Below are 18987 nucleotides of genomic sequence, written 5' to 3'. Positions count from 1 at the left end.
AATTTGGCGATTAAGAGACAGATTATGATTTACTTGCATAACTCTACTTGCAGCAATCATGTGTCTTTGAAGCCCTTGTGTTTAATGTAGGGTGCCCTTTTTTGGAACATGCTATGAAATATGGTTGCAAACCACTATTGCTAGCCCTGAGAAAAATCACACTTTGCTTATAACCTGCAAGATGGACACAAGCTTTCTCAAAAACTCATTCCCTAGCCTTTCCTTGTCTTGTTCACACTCAGGACATGCACTGATGGGAAGAAACCTGTAGTATTTACTGACACCAAGATCCTGACTGGAAGTCCAAAGTGTGTACTCTTCCTTCACACATTCCAACCTAGAGCCATAAAGGATAGTAGTTGTCATTTATATAATTCTAGGAATATTGGATGCTGTCATGTTGAAAATTATCTTGCTATTCTTACTTCAGATTTCTTTCTGAATACCTCAACTTTTTTCTTCTTTGCCATCAAATAATTGGAACACAAGGTACCTAAACGCTTACTGAAATTACACAACTGAAAAAGATGCATGAAATACCACACAAGGGCATTTCTAGCCTGTCTGCTGTGAACTATAATCATTCCTTTGCATTACCTCAATATTTCTCTGAACTTTTGCATCAGTCTAATATATTAAAGTTATGAATTTCTTACCCGCATAGGTTGTTTGGGGATGAGAGCAGGAACACACACACTTGGATCTTCTACTTATCTGCTGTTGTTTTCCAGAGAGAAAAAAAATCCCTATCTTGACAATGTTATTGGAGAACTTTTATGATCAACAACCAGGTTACTGATGTAGATTTGGAAACACATGCTCCAACAGGATATTTTATATCTATTGATTTTGCTTATTACATTGGGACAACATATTAGTATCAAACCAAACTAGTTTTGGGGAACATAAAATAGTTAATCTATCATCTGGGCTGGAAGACGTTTGAGGATGATAGGGAAAATAGGTTTACCATAAAGACCAGGCCATATCTTGTGGGAGGATGTGTGACATACCTGCTGCACCAGGCCTAGAAATTGAGCTGAGCCTTCTTCATCAAGTATAATTAACATGCTATGGCCTGAACTTTGAACAAGGTTCAAATTTAGATATTAAGGGGCCTTAAACCCATTCTTAAGAAAAACTATGTATTGTATATGACATATAACAGAGTATGTTAGTAACTCAGTTAATGAGGCAATGCAGTCAATGTTAGGAAGAGGACTGGGAATCCAAAGAACAGGATCGGAGCTTTGTCACTAACCTGCAGCATAATTTTAGGCAACCTTCTGCATGGTTTTCTTTCTGCCCTTTATCTGGTATGTCCAGGTTGTGAGCTATCTCTTATTGTGCATTTGTATAACATCTAGGACAGTAATGGTAAAATTTTACAGGGCTTGCCTACACTAGGGCAGCAGCTGTTCTGGCCAGATTGGGCCCACCCATCCATACCTGTAGGCACACATCAAGTCAGAAGTTTGCTGGTGACACTACTTGAAGGCATCCCCCAAAGCCTATTCTCCAGTTCTTGATCTTTGGTGTCCTTGACAGTGACTGCTCTGGACAATCCTGGATCAGTTGCATATTTCTCGATTTGGAATGTGCCATCAGCCATGAATGGGCAGCATATTGAATGGTGTAGACAAGCCCTTAACAGTCTCAATTTATTAATTTGTGAAAATCTGTTTCCATCTTTTGCTTGCTTGCTCTTTCTAAACTTAGTTTGTAGCCTTCTTGTTTGGGGAAAATGCTTAAAAGTGTGATCTAGGAAGGCTCAGGAACCAAAGGACAAATACTAGCAACACAAAATTCATTATTTTTAATGCTTTTTTGCATCCTAACAAGTGAACTTTCAAGACCTGGAGTTGGCAATGCAGCAAAAGGTGTTGGGATGGGGCTCAAGATGCTGCCATAAACCAAACCATTTCAAAAGCAGCAAAAGCAGAAATTCAGGATGTTCCACTTCGTGTAATCATTGCAACAGGAGTCTATGCTTTTGAGGATTTTATAATCATATTTTATTGCATAAGAGCTTCATTGTAAATAGCCAAATAAAAAACCTTCCATGACAACATTGTAAGGAAGTCATTACACAAAAATGTTCACCACAGAAAACAGAGTTAAATGGTCAAAAAGTGTTACATTACAGATACTAAAGTGTATGTAAAAATCCATTCTTCTGCTATGATGTCAGAAGTGCATCATCATTATTACAGGAAGTAACTGGTCTTTTGTAAGAGAAGAGACATCAAAACAGACATCATAAGGTCAGATTTTTGTTGGGGAGAGACAGGGTGATGTGAAAAGCAAGACTGGCAGGGAGGTTTGTACCTTTCTTGGCTCCTCTATTTCCAGCCTATGTTTACCCACAAGCATAATATTACTACCGTTTTAAGCACAGACTGGGAAAGTTGTTAGAACCAGTCAACATCACTCAGATAACCAGAATACCTGATTTAGACCAAATCAAGCAGCTGTCTCTTCTAAGCATGGGGAACAATATTAGTGTCAGTACTTCAGCCTACATCTGAAGAGTGACCTGGTATCTTCAGAATGAATGGATTTGACAGAACTTTGCTTATAGACTTACTGGGCCAGAGAAAAACACTGTTTTAAAGAAGACTGTGTTTGTATAGAATTTTTCTCTCTTTTACACAAAGATCTAAGTTATAACAAAATTGTACAGGTATTTCATCTGAAGTACAATTTTTTAAAGCATAAATGGGGGCACTTCCTAGTCTCTTACACCCAACAACAACGACAAAAAAGGGTTATATAGTGGTGATTTTCAGCATATTATTATAGTATAATACAAAAATCTGACCTTGTTTTGATGTGTCTTCTCTTAAAAAAGACGAGTTACTTCCAGTATTATATTAGAATGACAACTCTAGTGAATTTTAAGGGAGCTGTTGGTGAAGAAATATGCTAAAGGCTTTACTAACTTACATGACTGAGTTCATTCCCGTGAAATCCCTGTTTAGGCATGTACATTTTGTGCAGTTTTGTTGTTGCAAATAAATTAAATGCATTTTCAAATGTGGATACTGTAGTGTGTTTGAATTCTACCTGAAGAGGAAATGAAAAAGGCTGGTCTGGGGATAGATTTCATACATTAAGCAATCAAGAGGCTCACTGAATGAAAGACGAAGTCCATCCTACATCTTAAATAACTACCAAGTTTAAATAGACTGTTAATAGTGCAGTGCAATAACAAATATTTTGCTTGCCTGAAGATATATGGATCAACCACTGTTACCATCAATAATCATTTAAATACAACTGCAGCAGACATTAAGAAACAAACTGAATAATGATTTCTTGGTAAAATCCAATTTACGATCATGTAGCTTATCTTTTGTAAAGAAAGAGTAAAGTATAGATTTAACACATTGCAAGAGGTTACCAGACTATGAAAGTACTAGTACCAGTTGTGCTTTTTAACAGGTTACATTGTTTTTCAGTTTGTGTTACATTGAGATTTGATATATATAGTCAGCCTTGTCCTGTCAAAACATGTTAAGCAGAAAAATCAGCACTCTCAAAGATGCCTAACATTTTTTGTGTACATTCAAAAAGCTACAGTATCAAGTTAATTCTGCTAAGTAGACTATGCTAGTTCATTGCCTGATATATTAGGATTTCTCTAGCTTTCAACCCAAAAAGCTTGAGGAAGACAAAAACTTTTGGTTCTACTCAAGTGTTATTGCTACAGATGTAATTTTAGCTGAAGTGACCTAGCGCCACCTTATATCCTTGATCCATACACATAATTCTCTTTGAAAGTGATGCAAATTGTGGCCAACGGTCTGCACTTGCTTATTTTGTTTACAAAAATCCCCAACATACTACACAGAGCAAGCACAACACTTTTCTTCAGCCACGTCTAGACTGCCAGCTTAATAGACCTGGCAGTGGCACCCTTAAAACACACTGTGTTGCTCTGAAAGGGCTGCTTCCTGAATCAGAAGCAGTGTAATTGCAACTTTGTCTCATGAGCACTGTCAAGGCAAAGCAAACTTACCATGCCAAGCAGCAGAGCTTTCAAACACGCTCCATATGGGCTGCTGCTTGAACCAGCAGCATTGTGGCTATATTCACATGGCATTGAAGAAAAGCTAAACAGCACAGCTGCATGACACTGCTATGCTAACGAGCCTGCTCACAGCATAGTGGAAACAGGGCTACACTTTCTCAGTTCAGGAGTCAGCTCATATTTGAATACACCGCTGCTTAGAGCAGTAAGTTTGCTGTGCAGATGTGACCTCTCAGCCATTTAAAACTTGCTGTGTTGTAAGTCCAGAAGTAACTACATGGAAATTACATGATTGTGATACAATTACATGGTTGCACAATGAGGTTAGGTAAGACTAGACTCTGGCCAAACTTACAGACCACAACATGCGACCCTCATATTAGGACTAGCATCATATAAAATGTAGCCCCACTGACTTCAGTGATAATTACTATGAAGTGAGGTGCTATTCATTAAAAGGATGGAGTTTCATTTTTGGAACTTGTTGCTAACTGCGAAACATTACAAGAAACCATAATACCACAACTAGGTGGATGGACAAATTGGAATCAAATGTAGCAGAAATGGATTGCTTTACTTTAGGCCAGTGTCCTTGGGATGCTTGGCAAAGGGACCCATAGGAAGACAGCATGTAGAACACAGTGCAATATTAATTTTCTGCAGCATTTTAAAAAGCAACACCTTTTTCCCCCACAATATTTTCAGTGTGATTTGTGTTTTTCCATCTCTACACTTTACTAGCTGTAAATGCCCTTTAACAGCACTTTTATAAGTGCTCTAGGGGTGGGGGAGCCAGCGCTTTAATTAGAACCACTCCAAGAGCCGCTCTAATTCAAGTGCCACCACATCTTGTAGATCAACATCCCCAAACTTTAAAATGGCAGTGGGGGTACTTGAACTAAAGCTCATTTGAGCAGCCTCTGTGCTCGTGCATAGGTGCGCTCTAACTATAAGACAAATAGGCTTAGACTGCATTGAATATCAAATTGTAGGCATCTCTTTGAAAAGCAAAGAATATAATTCACTCACTTATTTTTATTAGTCGTGCAACTAGTGCTATATGTTAAAATAACTTGCTGAATCAGGGCATAACAGATCTCTGTTTCATTAAATTCTTCTTAAACATTAGCAGGGGCCATTCAACAATTCTAGTTGTTTTTACCCTTCTATGCATGTGCACCAAAATGACAATTTCAAGAGCTTCAATTAAACAGGTATAATCCCTGATACAAGACAATTAAATATACTAATTTTAAACATTAAAAAGTATATTGAATCAATTTGCTGCATTAACTGCAGTTAGAGCTTTGGCTTGAAGGCACAAATATTAAGGCACAATAAATGCAAATAATGTATACATTTCAATGTGCTGCGCTGAAGATAACTTTCTATTACAAAATATTTGCTTATGACTAGTCTTTCAAATGTTTCAAGTTATTTTAATACTTTTTTCTTTGATTACCTGGATAAAGTGGAATGCAAGTTCATTATTTAAATATTTGTGTAGTGCAAATACGTAAAATGTGACCATTTTCATTTCTAATCCAGTAAATTAACGTTGCTTCTTTTGCATTTTGATCTTAGGAAAGAAAAATGGCAATTTTTACATTAATTTTTGGACAATGTATGCACATTGCTACATTTAATTAAAAAATTAATTTAACATGCCAATACATGGATATTTATTTCCTCTATTAAATGTACTTTTGGCTTTTTCAGCTCTTGTTTTTGCCTATTCACACAGCTGTGTAAAAATATGAAGTAAGAATATATATGTATATATAAAATGCTGCCTTAGACAACTGAGTTATAGATTATCAAAACTGCTGTAGGAAAGTTAACATTCTAATGCAAACTCAACAATGTTTTTGCTTGTTTCCAAAAGATATAAGGGAACTCCAGGTTCTTAAAAACCTCCAGAAAGCACCCTAGTTTTAAGTGTCCTGCACCTATTTTAATAAGAAAAGTCTCTAGATTAGCTTTCAAAGAGGATCTGTGTCTGTAATTCCTTTAGAAACAGAAATTTTAAAAAAGAGAAAGTTATTGCACTGAAATTAACATAACCAGGACATGATATATTTTCTCACTAATAAATGTTATAGATGTCCAGTGCAAGAAACCACCCTCCTTTAAGCACCAGTCACCTAGGGTTTACTTGTTTCAGATTTATAGTTTCAGGATTGCAAATATATAGAAAATAACTGTGTTTAATTGGGATCACAGTGCAGTCTCAGAAATGATGAATCCTGAGGAAGAATCTGGTGAAGAGTCTGCAACAACTTGACCATTTTGAATCACTTCTGGGTAATTCTTGCTGAAGTAGACCTAGGGATGCAAAATTATATATGAGTCAGTAATTAAACTCACCATTACACATCATTTAATTTCAAAAGACAGTTACAGAGATTAATGTAATGTAAGTATAGAAATTAAATTTCTTTAAGGAAACAACAAGAACTTTAGTTTAGCAGAATTCAATAAATAACTCTATTAATTGACGAATTAGTAAAATTACTACCTGGTCTTACAATCACTGCAGCAAAGAGTGAATGAATCCTCACATGACCTGTAGATCCACTCAAGTTCCAATAAATCAGATCCATAGATATATTTTATCACTTTACATTAAACTGATAAGTAAAATCATTTTACTGGCTCAAAACATGGAGATAAATTAAAAACAGTGTGACAAAGAAGCTGTGAAATCTTGCGTCTGCACAAGGGTTTCTCATTTTCACACATAAAATGAACACAATGGATTTGGATGTTAATATGAGGTTGTAATCCCTATATTTTACAAACTATGATTGACAACCATTGAAAGTTTGCGGTATATGTATGAAATATCCCAGCGTTTAATTTGTGCTGCAGAGCAGTTATAGAGCCTATAGAAATGTGATCTCTGGATAGTGCACCACAATAATGAAAGGAGAAGCAAAAGCTTTAACAATGACTCAACCAAGCAACTTCTCTAAAATGTAAGATGATACCAAATAATAGGACAGTTCTTTGCCAAGCCTTTGAGTTCTTGAATTCTACCAATTTCTAGCTGAACTAGAAGAGATACAGGTTTCCTGATAAATGTATAATCAGAACATAAAGGAAATGAAATGCTGTCAAGTTTCAGTGTTCCACAATCATCAGTTTTTAGTAGCTGTATCATATCTCTTTTCCTTGACAGATGCGCATAACAAAATGAAATAATGTCAAGACTTGTGTGCTCTTATCTAAAAATGTGTTTGGGTGAAAAAGGACTTCAAATGTAATTTTTTAAAAGAAGAATGTGAAAAGTTTTGTTTGAGTCTTTAAAAACAGAAAATACACTATCTTTCCAAGGCTGACATATGTCATGACTTAGGGCTTATACTCACACTGTTCTGAATATGGCTTATGAAACATTTCTCCAATTTATATTTGGGGGCACTGTCAACAAAGTTAGGTTTGTTTGATAATAATGTTCTTTTCATATATGAATAAATGTATAAGACATGCAGTACAAAAAAGAAATGGTTATATTATATAAGAACTCCTATAAGTATCACAGTCTTCCTTTGTGCATACACGTTGACATAGTATCTATGTAGTTTCACAATTTTCAGGGAATATTAAGGTTATGATTTGAATCAAGAACAGGACTCGAAGTCCTGTTGCAAAGGATTCTCCAGTAACCAGCCATGACAGGGAGCAACAGAGGAAAGTTAATTTGGTGCCTGGCTGCATATAACATTACTAAGACTCCAATCTTCACTGTATATTTCCATCCTTTTACTAGTTTAAGACACAACTTTAACATACTTTGACTGAAGCTTTTAAAAGTGAATTTTCTTCAAGAAAGTTAATAGAAAATCGTACCATAGTACCACACATATAATGAAACAGCACAAACTTTTCAACCTTCTCAATGCAAATATATAGGACTCTTTTCAATGGACTTGATTCTGCAAAATATTGAATTCCCACAACTTAAGAAGGAATGGTACATGGCACTTCATAGAAGACTAGTCCTATAATATGATTCTTCCCCTACCAAAAGAGCTGTAACTTCATAACAACTTCAAAAGGGTAAATGCTATCCACATGCAATAATTGATTGATAATTGATATTTTAAAAATTATATCTCTGTCACTGGAAAAACCAACCAGCCCCCTTCCCTCACCCCCAACTTTTTCTCCCATGTCTCCAAAAGCCATTAAAACAGCAAGGGTTTCATAGTTTCATAGGAACTAGGGTCAGGAGGGACTTGAACAGATCATCTAGCCTGACCCCCTGCCACAAGCAGGAATGAATGCTGGGTTCACAAGACCCCAGAGAGGTGATCGTCCAACCTCCTCTTGAATTTGCCCAAGGTAGGGGTGAGGACCACTTCTCTGGGAAGTTGGTTCCAGATTTTGGCCACCCTAACTGTAAAATATTGCCTTCTGATCTCTAACCTAAACTTATTCTCCATCAGCTTAGTGCCACTGTTCCTTGTCACCCCAGGTGGTGCTGGGGAGAAAAGGGCTCTGCCTATTTGCTGTTGATCTCCCCTGATGAGTTTGTAGGCAGCCACCAGGTCCCCCCTCAGCCTTCTCTTGCTGAGGCTGAACAGGTTCAGGTCCCTCAGTCTCTCCTCGTAGGGCCTGTCCTGCTGCCCTCTCACCAAGTGGGTGGCCCTCCTCTGAACCCTCTCTAGGCTGGCCACATCCCTTTTGAAGAGCAGCGCCCAGTACCGGATGCGGTACTCCAACTGCGGCCTGACCAAAGTCGCACAGAGAGGGAGTAGCACCTCTCTGGACTGGCTTGAGATGCACCTTTAGATGCATGACAAGGTATGGCTGGCCTTGCTGGCTGCAGTCTGGCATTGGCGGCTCATGTTCATCTTGGAGTCAATAATGACTCCAAGATCCCGTTCTGCCTCTGTGCTTTCAAGAAGGGAACTCCCCAGCCTGTATGTATGCTGTGGATTCCTTCTCCTGAGATGCAGCACCCTGCATTTGTCTACGTTGAACTCCATCCTACTCTCATCTGCCCACTTTTGTAGTCTGCCTAAATCTATTTGCAGCCTCTCTCTCCCTTCAAGTGTGTCCACCTCGCCCCACATCTTAGTGTCATCAGCAAACTTGGACAGCGTGCTTTCCACCCTCTTGTCCAAGTTGCTGATGAAGATGTTAAACAGCGTGGGCCCGAGGACCGAGCCCTGGGGTACCCTACTGCTCACATCTTGCCAGGTTGAGTACAACCTGTCCACCACTACTCTCTGGATGTGCCCCATCAGCCAATTTTTTACCCATCCAACTGTGTAGGCATCAATGCCACAGTTGCTTAATTTATTGATGAAGATGGAGTGAGAGACAGTGTCAAAGGCCTTCTTAAAGTCTAGAAAGACTACGTCCACGGCGACACCATCATCCAAAGATTTAGTTACTTGGTCATAAAAGGCAATCAGGTTGGTCAGGCAGAACCTGCCTTTGATGAACCTATGCTGATTGCCCCTGAGCATGATCTCCCCTGCAGGCCCCCCACAGATGTGCTCCTTGATGATTCCCTCCAAGATCTTCCCAAGCACCAAGGTGAGGCTTACAGGTCATTCAGTAGAGGCAGGAGAAGGATCCAAATGGTGAATTTGCTTATCTAGATAACTGAATACACTAATGATTCTTTCTCACTTCCTTAGAATTATCTTTTTAATAGCTTCTTGTAAAATTGAACAGTGACCAAATCTTCACATTGGGCTCAGCCATGCAGAGAAGTTTGTCAGCATTGAGTATTACTATATAGCTTTCAGACTCATAAGCTACTCAGCATGTGCTTAGCAGGGTAAATTTAGAGCTGCATTATACTGTACTGCAATCTGGACTCCAACTCAGCCAACATAGAGACCTATGAAACTTGTAACAAGCAGTGTCACCCTTGAATTGGGCTCATCAGCCATAAACAGATTCATCAGACATCTGACTAGACCTCTTAGGCGTACACCATGATCCAGAGAATCGGCAGTTGCATACTGTGCTATACCAGGGGTACTGAATGACTAAAATGGTTAAGGAGTGTGCAGAGTTGAAGGAATTTAGAAGCCCAGGCCAAGATTTGAAAAAGTATCTAGAGACCACAAATGCCTGAATCCTTGGATACTTAACATGGAACATCTGTAAAGTGACATTTTCTAAAAATCAGGCCCCTTTGTTTTATGTTTTAAGTTAGGCACCCAGCATTTAGGGCACACACTTCCAAGTCACCTGAGATAATACTGGTTCTGGTTACAAAGATTTACCTGCTCTTTATTTAAGTTACATTTGCAACAACCATACTGCTTTATAGAATTTACTTTGTCTCAACTTATAGATAATTATTGTATGTTGAATTATTTTCTGTATGCTCAATTTAGGCAACCTTGATGCACAACTTAGAAAAGGAGGTTGTTGGCAAGCCTGGTTGCATTCTGAACCACTCTGGTTAGTAAACATACTGGTATGGCTTTTGAAAATGTGCTCACATTTGACAATCTGATTATTGCCATTTATTTATTTTTTTTTTTCAGTTAGACGTGGGAGCGGCGAGAGACGCGCAGGTGAAAGCCTGTTGCGCCCCCACTCCCCCGAAGCCCACCAGAAACCCTCCAGCAGCCGCGGAGCCCCCCGCCAACCCCCAGCACAGCCGGAGGTAAGCGGGGCCCGTGGAGAGAGGGGGCTAACCCCTTAGTGAGTGGGAGGCGGCGGCTGAGTGGAGCCGGGCCGAGTCAAGCCCCGCCCAGGCCCCTTCTTCACCCAGCCCCCCAGGGAGCCACGCGACCGGAGCCGTGCAAACAGGCTGCGCAAATAGGCGCACTTCTCTGCCGGCGCGTTAGCGCAGAGTTCACACGGGAGGGCACACGGGAGGGCCCAGGGCCCTGCCTGCGCACCCCCCAGGGTAGACAGTCCCAGCCGTAGCCAGCCTACCAGAGGCATGCCACGGATGGGCACGCGCCACACCCCAAGGGTCCCCTCGGGCTCCGCGGCCCCCCCCTCTGGCACCTCAGAGACGGCCACCCAGACGGAGCCCCTGGTTCCGGGCTCCACGCAGACGGAGCCCCTGGCTCTCGGCTGCGGGGGCTGCCTGTCCCTTTTTCAGGCTCTGGGGTCTGAGAGCATGGTGACCGCCCCTTGTGGGGTCTGCTCCCTTTTGGGGTCTCTGGCGCGCCAGGTGGAGGAGCTCCAGGCCACAGTCCAGAAACTGCATGCCATCAGGGACTGCAAGCAGGAGATAGACTCCTACTGCCAGGCCCTTCTCCCCCGGGAGGCAAAGGGTAGATCACAGTCTCCCTCCACACCAAAGGAGGACTCCGGGACCTCCCGCTCTGTCCAGCCAGGGGCATGGACCATGGTGGTCAAGGGCCCTTAGGCCCGCCACACCAAGGCCCCTGCTCAGCCAGAGCTGAGCAACAGGTACGCACCTCTTGCCGCTCCAGCAGAGCCTGCTGAGTTGCCGGCTCCCACAGGCAACATGGGCCCAACTGCAGCTACCAACCCTGCTCTCCCCAAGACAAAACGTAAGGTGTTTGTTGTGGAAGACTCCCTCCTGAGGGGGACTGAGGGGGCAATCTGCCACCCCAACCCCTTAGCCTGGGAAGTCTGCTGCTTCCTGGGGGTCCACATCTGGGACATTGTGGAGAGGATCCCAAAGCTCCTCCAACCCACAGACCACTATCCCATGCTCCTTATTCATGTGGGCACCAATGACACGACTCGGAGCGCTCCCAGCTGGGTCATGAGGCGCTACAGGGATTTGGGAGCGGGGCTAAAGGGTCTGGGGGGCACAGATGGTGTTCTCATCGATCCTCCCAGTCTCAGGCTATGGGCTGAGGAGGGAGAGGAGGATCCACGTGGTCAACCAAAGACTGCGGCACTGGTGTCATCGGGAAGGCTTTGGCTTTCATGACCACAGCTCGCTCTTTGGCGAGAGAGGCAGCGAGCTGCTGGGAAGAGATGGCCTCCACCTCTCTCCCCAAGGGAGGAGGCTCTTCTCAGCCAGACTGGCTGACCTGCTCCACCGGGCTTTAAACAAAGCCTGCTGGGGTCAGGAGGACTACCGCCACTGCTGGCCTGCTGAGCAACCCTTGCAAAGCCAGCAGTTCAAGGCACTTAAGGGAGCCCACCCCTGCCCCAGCCCTGGTAAAAGCTGTGGGCAAGGAAGGAGCCCCCCAGGGGACACTTGCCTGCCTGCACACAAATGCCAGGAGCTTGGGGAATAAGCAGGAGGAGCTCATCCTCCTGCTCAATGCAAATAATTATGATGTCATAGGGATAACGGAGACCTGGTGGGACTCCACCCATGACTGGACCATGGGTATAGATGGCTATACCCTGTACAGGAGGGATTGTGTAGATAAAAGGGGCGGGGGTATAGCTCTCTCTGTTAAGGAAAGCTACACGTCCCTGCAAGCCGATATTGGTGACCAGGGTGGACGACTGGAGACCCTCTGGGTTAAAATCCATGGGGAACACAGCACAGGAGACACAATGGTGGGAGTCTACTACAGAACTCCCACCCAAAGTCCTGAGCTTGACCAGGAGTTTGCCCGGGAACTGGCTGAGGCGGCATGCTCCAGGACCATGGTTGTCATGGGTGACTTCAATTACCCGGACATCTCATGGGAGGATTGCTCAGCAAAATCTGAGCAGTCGCAAAGCTTCCTCTCGTGCGTGGATGACCTCTACCTCACTCAAGAAGTCTATGGGCCAACAAGAGGCAAAGCGCTGCTCAACCTAGTACTGGCTACGGGGGATGACCTAGTCGGCAACCTAGTGATCGATGGGAAGCTGGGTGACAGCGACCACGAGCTGATCACCTTCACCATCCGCCGAAAAGCTGGCAAGTCAGTCAGCAACACGGAAGTCCTTGACTTCAGGAAAGCTGAATTTGACAAGCTCAGGAGGCTTGTCAGTGAGGCCCTAAGGGACCATGACCACAGGGAGAGGGGAGTTCAAGAATAGTGGTTGCTCCTCAAGGGAGCGATCCCCAGTGCACAAACTAAATCTATTTCATCTCAGAGGAAAGGCAGCAAGAGGGCACAGCAGCCCCCCTGGCTCTCCAGGGACCTAGCAGACCTCCTGAGGCTAAAAAGAAAGGCCTACAAAGGATGGAGGATGGGAGTCACCTCCAAGGAGGATTGTTCTGCACTGGTCCGGTCCTGTAGGGAGCATACCAGGAAAGCCAAGGCTATAACTGAACTCCAACTAGCTTTGAGCATCAAGGACAATAAAAAGTCCTTTTTCAGATATATGGGGAGCCGGAGGAAAAGCAGGGGCAACACTGGACCCCTGCTGAACCAGATGGGGCAACTGACAACTGACGCCCAGGAAAAAGCCAACCTATTAAATAGGTACTTTGCGTCAGTCTTTCATCAGCCCCATGCGACGCCCATGTCTGCTACAGGGCCTGGAAGTCCGGGTGAGGGTGATCCCCTGCCCTCCATAAATGCTGACTTTCTGAAGGAACATCTTGAGAAGCTGGATACCTTCAAGTCAGCCGGCCCTGACAATCTTCACCCCAGGGTACTCAAGGAGCTGGCGAGCATCATAGCCCAGCCTCTAGCATGGATCTTTGAAAACTCTTGGTGCTCTGGTGTAGTGCCTGAAGACTGGAAGAAGGCCAATGTAGTGCCTATCTTCAAGAAAGGGAGGAAAGTGGATCTGGCTAACTATAGGCCCATTAGCCTGACTTCTATCCTGGGGAAGATCTTAGAAAAGTTTATTAAAGAGGCCATCCTTAATGGACTGGCCGACGCCAACATCTTAAGGGATAGCCAGCACGGGTTTGTTGCGGGTAGGTCTTACTTGACCAATCTCATTTCCTTCTACGACCAGGAGACCTATCACCTGGACAAGGGAGAAGAGATTGATGTCATATATCTTGACTTCAAAAAAGCCTTCGATCTGGTTTCCCATGATCACCTCTTGGAGAAACTGGCCAATTGTCACCTTGGGTCCTCCACGATCCACTGGCTGGAAAATTGGCTCCGTGGTCAGACCCAGAGGGTAGTAATTGATGGAAGTCACTCATCATGGTGTCCTGTGACCAGTGGGGTCCCCCAAGGCTCTGTCCTTGGACCCATACTGTTCAACATCTTCATTAATGATGTGGACACTGGAGTCAGAAGCGGACTGGCCAAGTTCGCCGATGACACCAAACTTTGGGGAAAAGCATCCACACCAGAAGACAGGCAGGTGATCCAGGCTGACCTGGACAGGCTCAGCAAGTGGGCGGATGAGAATCTGATGGTGTTCAACGCCGATAAATGCAAGGTTCTCCACCTTGGGAAGAAAAACCTGCAACATCCTTATAGGCTCGGCACTGCTATGTTGGCTAGCACTATGGAAAAAAGAGACTTGGGGGTCATCATTGACCACAAGATGAACATGAGCCTGCAATGCGATGCTGCGGCTAGTAAAGCGACCAAAACACTGGCTTGCATCCATAGATGCTTCTCAAGCAAATCCTGGGACGTCATTCTCCCCTTGTACTCGGCCTTAGTGAGGCCGCAGCTGGAGTACTGCGTCCAGTTTTGGGCTCCACAATTCAAAAAGGATGTGGAGAAGCTTGAGAGAGTCCAGAGAAGAGCCACGCGCATGATCAGAGGTCAGGGAAGCAGACCCTACGATGACAGGCTGAGAGCCCTGGGGCTCTTTAGCCTGGAAAAGCGCAGGCTCAGGGGTGACCTGATAGCCACCTACAAGTTTATCAGGGGTGACCACCAGTATCTGGGGGAACGTTTGTTCACCAGAGCACCCCAAGGGATGACAACTAGGTCGAATGGTCATAAACTATGACAAGACCGTTTCAGGCTGGACATAAGGAAGAATTTCTTTACTGTCCGAGGCCCCAAGGTCTGGAACAGCCTGCTACCGGAGGTGGTTCAAGCGCCTACATTGAACACCTTCAAGATGAAACTGGATGCTTATCTTGCTGGGATCCTATGATCCCAGCTGACTTCCTGCCCTTTGGGCAGGGGGCTGGACTTGATGATCTTCCGAGGTCCCTTCCAGCCCTAATGTCTATGAAATCTATTAAGATGCAGTTTTTTAAATTTCATGTTCGAAATTAAAGCAGAAATGTGGAAAACCACCCATAATATACTGTAACAAACATATTACTGTAGAGGAGCCATTAAGATGAGCACTTGTGACTAAACAATTTCTGTAATATACAAGAAGCCCAGAAAACACTAATCAGCGAATCCTTGAATAATGCTTCCTACCCCTTTAATGAGAAGGCTATATTAACCACAATTCTGATTAGCTACTAAATTAGAGATTCTCTGTACTCCCATTTTCTGGGCTGGGGAGAGATAAGCCCCATGCTCTACATACTTTAAAGATGATTAAGTGTGTACCTGCCCTCTAGCTCAGGAGTTAGAAAAAACTTTGTGATGGTGTAAATATCTTAAGAGGCTGATTCAGAGATCTCTCTGCTTCCTGTACACAATGAAACAACATGCATATAGGAGTACAAGATGACTATGCAGCAAGGAATATTAGCCATCCAGGAATGTTATATATAGAGCTATCCACATATGCCGTTTTCTAAGTGGAAAAAAGAGAGGTTGCACTACGAAGTTTAACTCTCTGCAGATAGCTCAGGAGCTTTAACTCTTCCAGATCCTACAAGACTGATTCTATATTTTACTCAATGTGGGTCTTATTTTTGTAGCTAAGTGCTTTCTCTACATATAAATTGGTTTATTTTAACATCATTTATGTAAGCTCCAGAGATAATCAAGTTAAATTAAACTTCCTTTTCTATTAACCTACCTTTCACATGACTAATCCCTCTCTCTAATAATACACTAGGAGTCTCGGTGCAACATCCTGGGCAAAACAGCAGGAACAGGAGTATGTTCTGGTTGGTAAGAGAACAAAAAGCCAGTTCCAGATTTCTGCAATTAGTGTTACACATGAATTGCACCATAAGATCTACTTTGCTTTACACACGTGATAAACTTGTTCATTAACATGCATAATTTTGAATAAGGACCTATACATTCTACAGCTCTGGAATTAGCCACAAAAAAAATTCCCATATGCAAAACTGTCAGAATCTTTCCTTTTATTTAACAAAAAGTCTTCGTTTCTGTAAAGAACACCCACAAAGTATGATGTAGTAGTCTCTTCCTGTATCAACATAGGCATGAAATAACAGCCTTGAAAAGCATGATATGCTCCATTCATCAAACCCAGGGGCCTGTGAAGTTCATGATGCCATACCTGCAAAATTTCAAGTTTTTCAAAGGTACCAGGGACATGCCCATTTTAGCCATGGAATTCACCATTTTGTAGTAACCAGGCCCTTTTGGTTTCTGGTCCTCTGCCCTGCTGCCTACCTACTGGCTGGCCAGTTTTCTCCACAAGGACAGTGAACTGAATTGTAATACATGCTCCCCAACCTTGTTTCATGAAGCTGGGAAGGAGATGTGCCTATAAATCACAATACACTCTTTTTACTAACAAGTTCATATTACTAACAAGTTCATATAACTTCTCTCAACACTCAGGACCCTTTGATCATCATGGATCCTGGTTTTCTCTGATAAAAAAAATCCCCAGTTTTCAGATTAAAGTAACCCAAAATCCACATCTTTCCATGATTAACATGAAACACCGCTATATATATCTTTATATTAGTGGTGTTTAATGTTAATCAGGGAAAATGTGGATCTATATACTTATCTATATATTAGTGGCATTTCATTCAAATCATGGAAATATGTGGATCTATATGTATATTAGGGCGGTGCAAAGCTTCAGTAGCCAATTTGATACGGAGGAGATTTGGCCCGATTTGGCAGCTGAATCTCTGAATCTGAATAGAATCAAAAGACTCATTAAAGGGTCTGAATCAAATCAGAAGCATCCGAATCGATCCAGAAAAGATTCAGAAGGCAGGCTTGCAGGAAACAAACTGAGAAGAGGGAGTGGGGCGAGAAAGACTGCTCTGATATTGACATCTGTAGCTGGCCAATGACTGTGATCTTTCCCTGAGTTCCCTTCCAATCACAGTCCTCTGGGGGAGGAATGTAGAAACAAGATATAAGGCTGTGTGTGAAATGATCTGTTCTGTGCCTTTTGTGAGTTGTGTCTGTCTTGCAGCAGCAGCAGCAGCAGCATCTGAAAGGTTCTGGCTTGGTAGCACTAGCTAGTCTCTTGCTAGGAAGTTTTATTCAATCCTTTCCTACTTACCCTTGCATACCACCCCTATTGTTATCCCTTTCTTGCCCCCAAATCCTCTTATTTGTTCTTAATCTGTCTTTTTTTCCCCCCACACAAAAAGAAATCCGTGTTTTCCCAGACAGTGTGTCATCACTGTGCAGGAAAGCACAACACACACACACACACACACACACACACACACACGTTGCAGCAAACCATGAAGTGTGCTGGAAAGGCAGGTTCCAGGTCTTCTGGCAGGGGAGGGAGAGGGGGCAGAAGGAGAGCTGCAATCCCCACCCCCCCAACATAGACGCACCCTCTTTCCTGGCAGCAATGAGTTTTCTGCTACTAGTGGGAACAAGGAAGTGGGAGCAGTGTCTGCACCTGTACCACCTCCACTAACACCAGTAATAACCACCAGCACCACCATGACAGTCTCCACCCCAATTTCAGTTTCCAGCATGAGCCTTCCAGTGTCAGAGGAGGAGCTGAATCTGCAAGCAGAAGAGCTCAGGGCCATAGCAAAGGAAATTCTGGGGAAGAAGGGGGAATTTGAGTTTGTGCTCCACACCCCTCAAAATTCCCCTAGAGGCAGGTCTCTTCTGGAATGGACTTTGGAGGAGGTTGTGGGGGCAGGTGGCTCAGTTCCTCTGCCTGGGGAGGAGGGGGATCAGGTAGGGTCCCCACCCTCAACCCAGAAGCAGGTGAGTAGTATAGTATGGGATCATTTTGAGGTGGCTGATGATCCCAGGTATGCTACCTGCCAACACTGCCAAAAGTGGATCAGCTGGGGCAAGAAGGTGAAACACTTCACCACCACAGCAATGCTGCTGCATCTCTGCAGGCACCACCCCCTTGCCCTTCTTCCTTCTCAGCCTGGCACTAGTGGGGGCGTGCCCAAACAGAAGTCCCCCTCTCACTCCAAAGCCCCTGTCCCCAAGAAACCAGTGGGGGAAAGGCAGAGACAAGGGGTGGGGGGGAGCATTCTCAAGGCAAGCAAAGTCACCCAGAGCACTGGAGAGATGCTTGTTCTGGATGGCCAGCCCTTCTCCTTTGTTGAGCATCCAGGATTCAGGTGGCTCATGGCACTCGAGGCTCCATCCAAACAAGTGCCTGAATGCACTACCTTTAGCAGGATGGTGGTGCACTCCCTGTACGAGGCATGCAGGAAGTACTTGAGAGAGGAGCAGCGCAAGGCAGATAGGTTTGCACTTTACTTCGGACATCTGGAGCAGCCAGGGTGGAAATCATGCCTCTCTCTCCATTCACAGGGCACTGGTGCAATCAGTCAGGCCATCGGTGGGCTCTCCTTCAAGCAGAGGTGATGGATAAGTCCCACACAGCAAGGGAGATCATGGTGGCCATGAACTTCATGGTGCAGGGGGGGCTCATTGGGCAGGGCAAACTCACCTGTGGGTTCAGGGTCACTGACAAAGGGGCCAATCTGGTGAAGGTGGTGCATGATGCCAACTTTGTTGGGCCCTATTCGATTCGGATTCAGATTTGGCCTGAATCAGAGATAGTGCTTCGATTAGTTGATTTGGATCACTGTCCCTGATTTGATTCAGATGAATCTGAATCTGAAGATTCAATGCTGATTTGGAGAACCAGTGATTCAGCCATAGACAGTTTTAAAAGTTTTTTCTACATACCTTGAGGTAGCAGGTGTGGCTTGTTATTGCTGTGATGCTGGTGCACATGGAGCGTCCCACAGAAGTGCGGGGGTCTGCCGGGGAGCATGCTGGGGGCCCACACACCTTGCTAGCTTGGCAATCAGCTACAGGGGGACCCTG

The 18987-nt window shown here is 43.8% G+C and overlaps 1 protein-coding gene across 4 annotated transcripts in view; it reads right to left on the bottom strand.

Annotated features, from left to right (window-relative positions):
* Window positions 1-1991: 1991 nt before the first annotated feature.
* ABCC4 (ATP binding cassette subfamily C member 4) overlaps window positions 1992-18987 on the bottom strand; it is a 259297-nt gene continuing 242301 nt past the window's right edge. For all 4 annotated transcript variants that reach the window (XM_019486948.2, XM_019486949.2, XM_014597004.3 and 1 more), the window contains one exon: window positions 1992-6358. In XM_019486948.2, the coding sequence (XP_019342493.1) occupies window positions 6251-6358 (108 nt within the window). In that variant the 3' untranslated portion in view covers window positions 1992-6250. The remainder of the gene's footprint in view (window positions 6359-18987) is intronic.

The sequence above is a fragment of the Alligator mississippiensis genome, chromosome 1 (assembly GCF_030867095.1).
Source record: "Alligator mississippiensis isolate rAllMis1 chromosome 1, rAllMis1, whole genome shotgun sequence".
Lineage (NCBI taxonomy): Eukaryota > Metazoa > Chordata > Crocodylia > Alligatoridae > Alligator > Alligator mississippiensis.
This window is presented reverse-complemented; position numbering and strand designations above follow the sequence as displayed.